The following is a 14,471-nucleotide window of genomic DNA, read 5'->3' on the forward strand; positions in this document are numbered from 1 at the left end:
ATTGAGATGGAATACATGGTGCTCTTTTCCTGCTTCCAAGTAGGAAGTATACCTGGGTCACAGCCTGATTACCTACTTAAAACAGGTGTGGAAATCTGTCTCTTCCCCAGTCATTGGCACTTGATGGGATGAAGCAACAATTCAACAATTAGGAGTAAACATTTCAGCTCCACACCAAGGTCTATATTATGGGAGAAATACAATATTAAGAAGCTCAACCATAGCTGCACAAGTCGAGCTTTATCAAAAGCAAAGATGGGGCTTCCCTGGTGGCGCAGTGGTTGAGAGTCCGCCTGCCGATGCAGGGGACGCGGGTTCGTGCCCAGGTCAGGAAAGATCCCACATGCCGCAGAGCGGCTTGGGCCCGCGAGCCATGGCCGCTGAGCCTGTGCGTCTGGAGCCTGTGCTCCGCAATGGGAGAGGCCACAAGAGTGAGAAGCCGCGTACTGCAAAAAAAAAAAAGATGTTTTTTGTTTTTGTTTTTTTGCCACACCTCTTGTCTTGTGGAATTCGTAGTTCCCCAACCAGGGATTAAACCCGGGCCACCACGGTAAAAGTACCAAGTTCTAACCACTGGACTGCCAGGGAATTCCCAAAGATGATACTTTTATCTCCATCTGTCTGACTCTTGCATCTACCACTCAACTGGTTCTGAACTCAGGGAGAAATTAAGGAGAATAAGCAGGTCAATCACAATATTATATAAAACTGAGTATCATTTTTACATGTTTCCAGTTAATTTATCTACCAAAACATTAGGTTATGGTAAGAAATTGCATCAGGTTCTCTTACCTGCTGTTTATCTTGTAATGCGTTTTGGGCTGTGTCCAAATGATTCTGAAGATCTGCTCTTTGAGCAGTTTTTGCTGCTTCTGCTGACAGCAATAATTCAGTTTTGGCTTTAATCTGTAACAAAATTTACAAGTCATTTAATTTCTATTTACTTCTTGATTTCCCCTTGCTTGACTGTACATTACTTTTGTCACTAAATAATTTTAAAAAATTAAATCTTTTGCCAGAAAACATAAAGATTTAGACATTAAAAAATAAGTATGTGATAATTCCCCAAACAGGAATGAGTAGGAGAGAATACTCCTAATAATGCTTGAATAAATGATAAAAAGATGCCCCTATATAACAGCAAAACACTTCTCCCTCTCTAAAATTGGACATCCACATATTGAATTATCTTTAACTCATCTAACAAATATATTTTTAAAAGAAATGTGTATCCTCTTTTTCCAAATTCTAATAGTATACTTGTTATTTTATTATATCATTTCTGATTTTCAATGGAATTATTCTCCTCAAATAAAGAAAATTAAGGCTTAGAAATGTTTCTATAACTTTCTCTACTATAGTATAGAATAAAAAACCAATGATGAGAATGAAGAAAGGAATATGTCTTAATTTCCACACCATGACTGACTCACTGAGCAAGGCTTCCATACTGGCCTCTGAAAGTAAACACATTAAAATACATAATGGGCGCTTCCCTGGTGGCACAGTGGTTGAGTCTGCCTGCCAATACAGGGGACACAGGTTCGTGCCCCAGTCCGGGAAGATCCCACATGCTGCAGAGAGGCTGGGCCCGTGAGCCATGGACGCTGAGCCCGCGCGTCCGGAGCCTGTGCTCCGCAACGGGAGAGGCCACAACAGTGAGAGGCCCGCGTACCGCAAAAAAAAAAAAAAAAAAAAAAAATACATAATGGTACCATACAAAGTTGGGTTTTTTGTTTTGTTTTGTTTTTTGGCCGTGCTCGAGGCTTGCGGGATCTTAGTTCCCCAGCCAGGGGTTGAACCTGGGCCCTCAGCAGTGAAAGTGCCATGTCGTGACCACTGGACCACCAGGGAATTCCCTAAAGTTTTTTTTTAACCAAACCTTTTAAAAAATAAAATTCAAAATAATTCAAATATATGTAACAGAAATCTAATGGCATAATAATATCAAACAACTTTGAACTTAGGAAACAATAATAAGGGCTTCATGAAAAAAAAAAAGTGAAAAGATCTGGTAGTTTCAGGAAGAGTAATTTGTTGGGAGAGAGAGAAAGAGACGGAGGGAAAGGGAGAAAGGCAAACAGGAAGGCTCAACAACTGTCTAAATACAAACTTTATTTAATTCCTATTCCTAATTTTTTTTTCCATTAATAAGTAAGGCAGGGGTGGGGAGGGAGAGAGAAACGATTTAAAATATGTGATGGCCTAAAATTGGTGTTTTATTCATGCAAACTCATATTAAGTTACATAATTCGATATTACCTGTATATCAAGCTGGGAGACCTTCTCCTTGCTTTCATTTAATTGACTACTTAATTCATTAATGCTGGATTCTAGGGAAAGGACGCGGTCTTGTGCAGCTCTGAGATGTGCCTTCTGCTCTTGCACCTGGTCATGCAAATTCTCCTGGGCTTGTTTATGACTTTCTGACTGATTCTTCAGCTTCTCTGTTAGTTGAGTTACCTACCATATAAGCAAGACTCTAATTACGAAGGTCATAAATGATGTAACAAGAACTAAGAAACCCAAATTTAAGGACCATGAGAATGTTAAAGTGCTCTATGATAGATTATCTCAACTTTTTTTCGAGAAACATTATTCACATCTTTCCAAAAATAAGTAAACATAATCTCTCAAAATCATAAGAATAACATCAAATTCAGAGATTCCTATTATTTTTAAAACCAACTCTACTGAACTATAATTTAGATGTAATAAAATTCACCCAATTCAATTGTACAGTTTGAGGAGAGCTGATAAATACATTCATTTAACCATCACCACAATCAAGCAAGAGAACATTCCGATTACCCCCAAAAGTTTCCTCATGCTCCTGTGCACTCAGTACCCACCCTCCGCTCATCTCTGGCCCCAGACAATCACTGATCTGATTGAGTAATAAGAGTTCCTTATATATCCTGGATGTTTCTGAATTGTCAGATATATGTACTACACATATTTTCTCCCAGTCTGTCTTGGCTTTTATTTTTGTAATGGTGTCTTTTGAAGAACATTCATTTTTCATTTAGGTGAAATCCAATTCATCTGATGTTTCTTTGGGGTACTCTGGTTAGAATGCATTGAGTTTCTTGAATCTGTGGTTTCATATTTTTAATCAAATTTACAATTTTTTCAGCCACTAGTTCTATAAATATTTTCCTCCTTCCCACTCTTTGACACTCATTATATGTATGCCAGATTACATGATACTATCCCACAGGTCATTAAGGCACTGTTCATTTTTTTTCCAGCCTTTTTTCTCTCTGTGCTTCATTGTGGACAGTTTCAATTACCTTGTCTTAATGGTCACTGATACTGTTTTCCATTTGCTTAATCTATTACATTCATCGAGTGAAATTTTCATTTCAGATTTTTTTTAATCTCTAGTTCTAATTTTTAGTTTCTATTTCCATTATTATAGTTTTTTCTTTATATCCATAAGCATATTTTATTTTTTTAAGTGTAAAGGGTTTTTTAAAGTTATGTGTAACATAGGCAAAATTATTTTATTTATTTATTTTTGGCTCCGTTGGGTCTTCGTTGCTGCCCATGGGCTTTCTCTAAGTTGCGGTGAGCGGCGGCTACTCTTCGTTGCAGTGCGCAGGCTTCTCTGATTATGGTGGCTTCTCTTGTTGTGGAGCACGGGCTCTAGGCGTGCTGGCTTCAGTAGTTGTGGCACAAGTGCTCAGCAGTTGTGGCTCACGGGCTCTAGAGTGCAGGCTCAGTAGTGTGGCACACAGGCTTAGTTGCTCTGTGGCATGTGGGATCTTCCCGGACCGGGGCTTGAACCCATGTCCCCTGCATTGGCAAGTGGACTCTTAACCACTGTGCCACCAGTGAAGTCCTGGCAAAATTATTTAAGTCAATAAATTTTTAAGGAATTTCAAGTGTTCTGATTCTTTCCACTGCCAATCACCTTAGTTCCTCCAAACTCAAAATCTGCAAGATAAAATAGCCCTTTCGAAAAGAAGTTGTCATGTGAGTCAGCCCACAATTCTTTTAGTTGGGCTTCTTATATCTCCAATGGAATACGAACACACTTCAAAATTTCCATCCTGTAATCTTTGGGATCCAATTTCCTCGAGCAATTTACTTTAGGACCACGTTTAGGGTCAGGAGTTGGATCTGCCTGGTTTTGAATTTGACACCCTTTAAAAATGTATTAGGTTCAGGGCTTCCCTGGTGGCGCAGTGGTTGAGAGTTCGCCTGCCGATGCAGGGGAAACGGGTTCGTGCCCCGGTCCGGGAAGATCCCACATGCCGTGGAGCGGCTGAGCCCGTGAGCCATGGCCGCTGAGCCTGTGCATCTGGAGCCTGTGCTCTGCAACAGGAAAGGCCACAACAGTGAGAGGCCCGCATACCGCAAAAAAAAAAAAAATTTATTAGGTTCAAATCACATTCACTCCTAAGCCATCACACCCTAGAACAGTACAGATCGTTGGGATATGCCAATACCTTTTTAATATGATATTTTTTAATTTATTTATTATTTATTTTTGGTTCCACTGGGTCTTTGTTGTGGTGCATGGGCTTCTCATTGCGGTGGCTTCTCTTGTTGTGGAGCACGGGCTCTAGGTGTGCAGGCTTCAGTAGTTGTGGCACGTGGCTCAGTAGTGGTAGCTCACAGACTCTAGAGCACAGGCTTAGTAGTTGTGGTGCACAGGCTTAGCTGCTCCATGGCATGTGGGATCTTCCCGGACCAGGGCTCGAACCCGTGTCCCCTGCATTGGCAGGTGGGTTCTTAACCACTGCGCCACCAGGGAAGCCCACCGATACCTTTTTAAAATCCAGACACTGTGTTCAAGATAAAAGCCTAAAAAAAGAAGCCATCTTTGTTTCATGTCAACATTAAAATTAGAGTACTAAATCAATGCAGCTGGTAATTTAAAAGCTTAAGATATGAGGGAAATTATCAGCTCTATAATCCTGGAAGCAATCTTTATGTTTATCAATACACCCCCATCACTTGAGTCTCTTTTAGGTATCATGTTCCTTCTTATCTGTATCAAAACTCATACTGAACACTGAGTTCTGAACACTGAGCAGCTTTCAACTATAAAAGCTAGTCTAAATAATTCTTCATCAAAACTGGTAACCTAGGCTAACTTTGAAATTTGGGGGAAAAATTTGTTGTCATATTCTAATACCCAAATTAGAAAAGTGATATGACCTACTTATACTTTAATACTTTCTCATTTAGATAATTAGAATTCTCTTATTGGACAATTCTTCCAAAAAGTGACTATAAATTCTTTACAGTTTGAAAATGTATTAAGCTAACTTTTATAAGTTTCACTTAAACTAACACATAGATGTTAGAACGATAAGGCAACTTACCAAAATTATTATTAGCTATTCCAAACACATATACAATATCAAAATATAGAACCACTAAGCCTGGTTATTAACCAATACATAATAACAACTAACACTTGATTAGTGGTTTTAGTTTATAAATATATTTTGTTATTTACTTTTTTCAAAACATCACAAAATGCCATGAGGCAAGTATATATTATTAATAACTTTTCAATATGAGCTAACTATACTTTTCAAATGAGCTAACAAGGGGAAATGATTTGCTCATGGTCATCACAGGTAATAAATTACATCCTGGGACATGAACTGAGAGTTCCTTCATCATATCATGTTAGCTTATTTTCACTACAATAGCAACCCACCTCTAAGGTAAATAAGATAGTATTTGTCAGAAATACATAATAATTTTTAAAGTACTAAAAATAACAGAAGAATCATTTAGATAAAGCACTTAGTAAGATTTAGAGAGATAAAAGTAAATTTTAGAAATAGAATACACTTGAAAAGTAAATTTTAGAAATAGAATACACTTGACAAGCTTACTTGTTCTTGTAATGTATGGTTTTTTTCTTGTAACTGGTTAAGAACAGCAGTCTCTCCCTCACCAGCCTGAATTTTTGCATAAAGGTCTTCTCTTTCCTTTTCTAGTAAAGAAATATTTTCTTTACTCTTCTGTAATAAGGCTTCAAGGTTCTGGATCTTTTGGTCCTTATCACCAATTTGACGTAGTACTTGTTCTAAATCATTCTGTAAAGAATTGAAAACTACTACCTTAATGATAGAGAACTTAAAAAGTTATTCCTCAAACAAAATGATAATAAATAAATTTTAAGACTCAAACTCTTAGTCTTACATATTTTTTACTAATCATTACATTTTAACATGGCAAATTTAATTAAATAATTAGAACTATATACTTAACAATATAAACCTATATTATTGATAATAAACTAGAATTTAACCAAAATACCCCTTCAATTAACCACATTCTTACTCTAACACTCTGACCTCACCACCTACGACGACTCTTGTTTACTCCATTTCAGACATGTGGGACTCCTCATTATTCCTAATCACACCAGGCACATGCCCACCTCAGAGCCTTCGCACCAATTGTCTCTTCTGCCTGGCACACTTCCTCACAAAGTCACATGGCTCATTCCCTCTCCTTCCAATGTTTGCTCAAATGCCACCTTCTCAATCATACCTACCCTGATCATTACATTTAAAATTGCAGCCTTTCCAAATACTCCCTTCTCCTGAATATTTTTTCTTTCCATAGCACTTATCTTCTAACACTAAATAATTTACTTATTTTTCATGTTTATGTGCCTCCCTCTGCCCCCTCACAAGAATGTAGGCTCCAAGAAGGTGAAGATTTTTATCTGTTTTATTCATCAAGGTATCCAAGACCTGTATGTTCTAAGATATTTACTGAATGAGCAGAAAAGTAAGTGACTGTACTCTAACGCACATACACTCATGAAAGATCATTTCAATACCCCAATAGGACTCTTCTGTCACTACATAAAGGGATCCCTCTTCTTTACTTCACCAAGGACCGTCATGTTACACAGAGCACATGCAAGAGGCCACATCCAGAGCAACACTCATTAATGTTGAGAGCTATCTGACCCACAGCCTTTGCCTCTGCCTCAATCATTCTAAGAGAGCCAGAGAGCCTCCACCCAGAACAAGGCCCTACCAAGCCCTTATGCAAACTTTATAGCAGCCCACAACACCTTCCTGAGACAGAGCCAGCAACCCTCTGGTACCCTCAACGAAGTGTGCCAATATTAAAATATGTGAGATCGGGGCTTCCCTGGTGGCGCAGTGGTTGAGAGTCCGCCTGCCGATGCAGGGGACACAAGTTCGTGCCCCGGTCCAGGAAGATCCCACATGCCGCGGAGCGGCTAGGCCCGTGAGCCATGGCTGCTGAGCCTGCGCGTCCGGAGCCTGTGCTCCGCAACGGGAGAGGCCACAACAGTGAGAGGCCCGCATACCGCAAAAAAAAAAAAAAATGTAAGATCAGTCACTTTCAAACATGTTTCTCATCCCTTTAAGTTTCAGTCACGAAACGATGAAAAGCAACATAATCTCTCTGCTCTCATCCTCTGTTCCTGCCACAAAGAACCCTCTCTGTACATTCTACCCATCTTCTGGAAACACAGTTCCAGGGCTAAGCTTTTTCTAGAACTATCACTCTATTTCCAAGTCTAACTGAAGTTTGGTGCTCCCTGTACAGATGCTGATTCCCCATCAGCCCTCTCTGATATGTAAGGACTGTTCTGTTGGGCAAGCAGGAGACGTTGACTTTTTCTAGATTTCTTCACTGCCATTACTCTCTCCCTCAAGTAAAAGGTTTATGCTGCTTTGGGAATTATGTATTCATTTATTCTACCCTCTATGCTGTGTTGCTATCATCTATAAATCCCTACCTCATTCACTGAAGACTTGAGACCTGATTTAGTCTTTCTCTCAATCCCAATTTCTGCCAATTTCCTGGGAAATACAAAATACATAGAGAATTAAGAGGACAGCCTCAACATTCATATCATCTTAATTCCTGGACCTTTATTCATTCTATTCAATCACTCACATGCAGGATCTTGTAATCACCTGAAATTGTTCTAGATAAAAAAAATGTCAATTATCCTACTCTGTGACCACAACTTCCTGACTGTCTTCCAGTTTCATGACCTCATTTCTGCTCTTCAATGTCAAAGAGACATTAACCTCAATTTTATTCTAGCATATTTAGCATACACCTAGCTTTTCTTCCTGAACCTCATATATGGATATGAACTAACCTTAACTATTCTTTCATCTAATTCTCCATTTCCTTTTACCTCCCAAGTTTCCAATACAGCCACTCCAAACAAAAACCCAATCCTAGATCAATGGTGCAATCTGCTTTCTCCACACCTACATTTCTAAGCACTATTAGAGCAAAATCACAAACCTCCATAGATTGGTGCCACCACAAATTTCTAGACTCCAACCTCTATTATATACTCAGAATCATCTTTTCACTCCTGTCACTTGAGTGGGGTTCTCATCCTCAAATATTCCCCTAAATAACCATTTAAAAGCTTAATCTTAATCTCCAAATTCTTAATCTCTGTTCACCAGACATTCAGCTATTACTATTCAAACTTAACCTGGGGGGTGGGCGGTGCTATATTATCTTCAGGAATGACCTACCATGACTTTTCTTCCTCTTACCTACAAAATTATACATAGACATATATAATTCAAAAATATTTACACACTACTATATGTAAAATAGATAACCAACAAGGACCTACTATACAGCACAGGGAACTATACTCAATATTTTGTAATAACTGTAAAGGGAAAGAATCTGAAAAATAATATATGTATATATATATATACACACACACATGCATATGTATGTATTTATGTATAACTAAATCACTTTGCTGTACACCTGAAACTAACACAATATTGTAAATCAACTATACAATAAAAATAAATAATGAAGTAAAATATATTTAAATACACACACACACACACACACACACACACACACACACACACACACACACACCCTCCTTTCTTCAAAGGATATCCTTCACAGGATAAGTTTGAATTTACCACCACCCATTGTATCAGTGACATCATAGCTTATAAATACCTTATTCCTTCAGTCACCTCCCCTTCTCCAATATCCTCAATTATTCCCCCTCTACTAGTCCCTTTGTCCTACATTATAAACACATTCAGGTATCTCTGGTTCTCAAAAACACTTCCTAGACCAAGTCCCACTCCAGCTTCTGCCCAGTCTTTATGCAATTCACATTTTAACTTCAAAAGTAATGCATATTTACTTTCCCCATTCCCTCATCTCTCATTTACTCATCAATCAAAAATCAGACATTCATGTCTATCACTTTATTGAAATCATGCTTCACAAGGTCACTAATTCTTAACTACTTAACCTAATGAATATTTTTCATTTATCATACTGGGCGTCCTCTCCACACACCCACATTTGAAGTTGCTGCTTACGTACCAACTTTTGACTCTCCCTAGTCCTTTGGCTTTCACTCTGCAAGGTCTCCTTAATTGCTCTGATCATTCTTTCTTTGAGCTGTTCTTCCTCTACTCATCCATCCCTTAAATGTTAGTGTTTCCCAGAAGTCTTGTGTCACCAGTTGTCTGTTTTTCTCATTACACTCTCTCCCTGGTTGATCACATTTATTGTAATAATTCCATTTACCCCATAAATACTGTCTCTCACAGCTAATATATAGCATGGTCCTCTCCTTCACGCTTTTTAAATTAATACATCCCATAGGTGCCTCAAGACTTGTCCAAAACTGAACTCACTGCACTGGCCATCTTTCTCAAGTTCATTAACACAGCTGATGATACCTCCATTTACCATGTACCCAATGTTATCAGTCTGCAAGCCATTCCCTATCTCTGTCATTCCCTACAACTATTTAGTATTTTACCTCCAAAGTAGTATTTACTCTACCTCCAAAGTAGCATTCATATTTGTCCCTATGATATTTTTTAGCAATTGCTTAAACTAAGACCATCATTATTAGGTTTCCCTGGTGGCGCAGTGGTTAATAATCCGCCTGCCAATGCAGGGGACACGGGTTCGAGCCCTGGTCTGGGAAGATCCCACACACCGCGGAGCAACTAAGCCTGCCCACCACAACTACTGAGCCTGCGCTCTAGAGCCTGCAAGCCACAACTCCTGAGCCCACGTGCCGCATCTACTGAAGCCGGGGCACTCTAGAGCCCGTGCTCCGCAACAAGAGAAGCCACCGCAATGAGAAGACCGTGCACCACAAAGAAGAGTAGCCCCCACTCGCCGCAACTGGAGGAAGCCCGCGTGCAGCAACGAAGACCCAACACAGCCCAAAATAATAAATAAAAATAAATTGATAAAAAAAGGACCATCATTATTTTTCACCTAAACTACTGCATATATTAGTCTTTTAACTGATCTCCTGTTTCAGAATATTCTCTCCAAAATTCATGTTTTACAAAACCATGAGAATAATCTATTTAAAAATCAAATCTGGCTATGGCACTTCTAAAGACCTTCAATACCTTTCTATCTTCAAGCATAGATAGAAAGGCCTTCCATAAACTTACCCATGTCTAATGCTCTGGGCTCTTCTCCAACTCATCTCTAAGTTACACTTTAAGCTCCAGCAAAACCTAACAGTTTCGTTCATACCAGCTTCACTATTCTTTTCCTTGTAACTTCTACTTGGAGTATACTACTCACTATCACCATCTTTGCAACCCAGAAACATCTACACAAACTTTGCAACAGACTGCCCCTTCTAAGGAAATTTTCTGTAACTGCTCTTTTCCAAATTTTATCAGAGTTACATAACTGTCTTCTCTATGCTATCATAATAATTTTATACACATATATACACCTAGAACTATACTCATCACATCTCTTTAATTAGTTTTTAGGACTTTTCATAATGAGAGACTTTGCCTGGCCTCTTTGCCATCCTTTTCTTATTCCTCCCCAGAGATTGAGAATTTAACTAACTGGAAAGCTTGGAATAAGGAATCAAGAATGTTTAACTCAGCCCCTTGCTCTCCCCTCAGTCTAAGAGACAACCTGCCTATAAGAAGGTAAAAGGCTGTCATTTCCAGCTTTGTCTGTGATTGGATGAATAAATTTAATTCTGCGGTACATTATAAGAAAGTCCTCTTGCCCGCAATCTATACCAAATTCTCTACCTCATCTTTACTACTCTATTTTTTTGCTACTCTTTATAATAAAACTCCTAGAGTTATCTATATCCATTGCATCAAACTTCTCTCTTCCCATTTTCTTTTGGACCCTCTCCATCAGGCTTTTGCCCCTCCTTCTCTTTACAAATTGCTCTTACCAATGTCATCAGTGACTTCATGTTGCCAAATCCAGTAGGATTCCCAGTTTTCATCTTGTTTGACCTCCATCCTTCCAACTACCCAAGCCAAAATCCTTGTAATCATCCTTGACTTCTCTGCCAATGCCCCATATCAATCTATCAGTAAATCTGTCAGCTTTGAAAGTATATCTAGAATCTGACCATTTTTCACTACCTGCACTGTTTCCACTCTGATCCAAGCCATATCATTTCTTGTGTCAATTATTATAGTAGTCTCTTAGTGAATTTGTTTCTACTTATGTGCCCCTACGGCCTACTCTCAATACAGTAGCCAGAGTAATCCTATGAAATTATAAGTCCGATCATACTACTCCATTGCTCAGAAACCTCCAATGATTTCTCATCTCACAGTAAAATCCTTAAAATTACTTATGAAGCTCGACATGTTCTGATCCTCTGTGATCTCTATGGCTGTGATCCCTATGGCTTTTAACTCTCTTATCACTCACACCACTCCACTCACTGGCTTCTTGATGTTCTTGTACACCTTCCCTTCCTTTAGATCTTCTCAAAGATGCCTTCCCTGGCAACCATATCTAACATTGCAGTCCCACCTCCAGATCCCCAGATACTTCCTACTCCCCGTCCCTTTTTTCATCTCCATAGCACTTCCACCATCTAACACACTATATATTTTGCCTATTTACCTTGGCTAGTATTTGTCTTCCTCACTAAGCTCCATGAGAGCAGACATCTTTGTCTATTTTCTTTGCTGCCATATCCACAAAATCACTTCCTTGGCTAAGAGTAGACATTAATATATATTTGTTGACTGACTGAATGAAAGAACAAATAAATGAATACAATATTTGGATCTCTAACCACCTGACTCCCATGCCACTATCCAAACTCAAAAGGGAAAGAAAGGCATATATTACTTACTGCCTCCTTTCAATTCCAACATTGCTTCTGTGTGTATATCATTAGATTGCCATTTCCTAGAAGGCAGGCACTGTGTCTTACTCAGCTCTCTAATTTCAGTGCTTACCACTGGGCCTGACACACAGTGCTCAATAATATTCAATGAATTAGTGAAAGACCAAAGAAATAAATGAATGTCAAATTCAAATTCATTTCAAACATATGGGTACCGTCTTCTGCTCACCATAACAAAAAAAAAATTTAACTTATTTCAATCTTCTGAGCTATACTATAGAATCTGTACAAATTTAACTCAGTCACATTTTCTATACCTACAATTCCAATGTTCATATGATAGCTCTGAAACAGGGAAAGACATGACCAATAAACAGTAAGTTCTACTGTAGGAAATACAAAATGTTATTTTTTACTGAGGTAAACTAAACTGAGAAATTTTATTTGCATTTTTAATTTCTAAAATAAGGTATTTTTAATAAACAATAATAAATAATTTATTATGTATAAATAACAATTTAAATAATATATTCTATTTAAATAAATTTAATAAATTTCTTTAACAGAAATTTAATAAATTTAAAATTTTTATATAAATTTATAAGTAACAAATTATTTATAATAAATATTTTTTAATATTTTAGAAAAATTTTTCAACAGAGCAATCAAAAGAAAAAGATTTTCTGATTATCCAGATACTGAAAATTATCAAAACTCTTCATAATCAAGTACTTTGCATTATCTAGTTTCACCACAACAAAAGGATAATGATTTGGTTAATTTTTGTTTAAAAGGCTAAAAATTCAAATACTGTTTACCTGAGCTTCACGAAGTTTTGCTGTAGTGCTTTGCTGAAGAGCTTGTTGTTCTTGATGCTGTTGCTTTGTTTTATCTAACTGATGCTGCAATTCTGTGGAATTTGTTACTTTTTCCTTCAACTTAAAAAAAAAAAATGAAGACTGTCAGTTGACAACTTAAAGGCATAATGCTAGCATATAAATATCTGGTAGTACTTCAGATCTCACAATTCTCAAGTCTGAAGAGAAAATTCAATTCAAACAACAGATAAAAATCAACTTTAAAAGCAATATCTCATTACTTATAGAATCGTAATCTCATGATTAAGAAATTATTCCTTAAGAATTCATTCTCATCCTGAAAAGTATAAAATTCTTTCTCCAGGTTGGTATTTAGTTTATTATTGTTTTTATATACTAATATGATCAAGGAATTAATTATATATAATTAATTATATATTTATTTTAATTAATTTTAAATTAATTATATAATTATTTTTGTAACAGTATCAATATTTGTTTTACTTTTTGCACAACAATCATAATTATCACTTACTGGGAAACAACAGCATGATCTACCACACTAAGATTTTGGGTCTAGAAGAAAATCTTTTGCTGAAGCTACAGATTTTAACTCTCAGGGTTTGTTCAATTCTAATAAAAGAAGTACTTTAATGATAACTTTTACTTTAACCAAATATCAGTTACCATTTTTGCCAACTACAGCTTAAATTAGGATAGCATACAATCTTATCTTTAATTTTTAAAAGAGAAAATCCTTAAATGCAAACTCAAAGTTTATATGCACCAACTACATGTCATTAATGCCCTCATCAACTGTTCATTTTCCAGAGTCATTAGGAATTGGTCCTTCCTGGATAGGAAGACTCTTCTTGAGCAGCCTGACAGGTTCACCCCGAGAATTTATCCTGCCTAAAGCTGAAGAGCAGCCTTCTTTGCACATTTTTGTTGAGAACTTTAGGGAATACAATCACAACAAAATGACTTAATGCAGTTAATAAATAGGACATTTTAACTGGGGAGAAATAAAAGTCCCAACTTAAAGTTAAAAAAATCCAATTAAAGCTCTTGACCATAAAAAGATTAAAAACAATATTTAAGATGCCTCAAATCTATCAATAAATGTACTAATGTAAACTCATTTGAAATGCGAGCTTACCTCTTCTTCTAAACGAGAAAGTTTGAGCTGTAGATCAGCCACTTGTTGTTCTTTATCCATCAGCTTTTCACTTGAAAGCTGTCTCTGTTCCTTCAGCCTACCATGAGCTTCCCCTAGTTGGCGCTCTGTCTCCAGAAGTTTGCTGTGTAACTTCAGAAAAGGAAAAAAAAGTAAGTACATATGTATAAACACACCTAGGATCACCACCATTACTACTACCACCTACTTTCCAAACAATGTTTTATTTTTCACCAATATAAAAATAATATATTAATTTTCCTGATACTTTAGAGGAACCTAAGAAACAACTGAATTTTAATCACATAAATTATGACTCATAAAACTGTAACCAAACATCACA

The 14,471-nt window shown here is 37.2% G+C and overlaps 1 protein-coding gene across 2 annotated transcripts in view; it reads right to left on the reverse strand.

Annotated features, from left to right (window-relative positions):
• Window positions 1-14,471, reverse strand: part of EEA1 (early endosome antigen 1) — a 133,970-nt gene that overhangs the window by 34,166 nt on the left and 85,333 nt on the right. For both annotated transcript variants that reach the window (XM_067697527.1, XM_067697526.1), the window contains 5 exons: window positions 14,111-14,260; window positions 12,952-13,071; window positions 5,862-6,065; window positions 2,263-2,463; window positions 793-906 (listed from right to left, as the gene is read on the reverse strand). In XM_067697527.1, the coding sequence (XP_067553628.1) occupies window positions 793-906; window positions 2,263-2,463; window positions 5,862-6,065; window positions 12,952-13,071; window positions 14,111-14,260 (789 nt within the window). The remainder of the gene's footprint in view (window positions 1-792; window positions 907-2,262; window positions 2,464-5,861; window positions 6,066-12,951; window positions 13,072-14,110; window positions 14,261-14,471) is intronic.

The sequence above is a fragment of the Pseudorca crassidens genome, chromosome 11 (assembly GCF_039906515.1).
Source record: "Pseudorca crassidens isolate mPseCra1 chromosome 11, mPseCra1.hap1, whole genome shotgun sequence".
In the NCBI taxonomy this organism is placed as follows: domain Eukaryota; kingdom Metazoa; phylum Chordata; class Mammalia; order Artiodactyla; family Delphinidae; genus Pseudorca; species Pseudorca crassidens.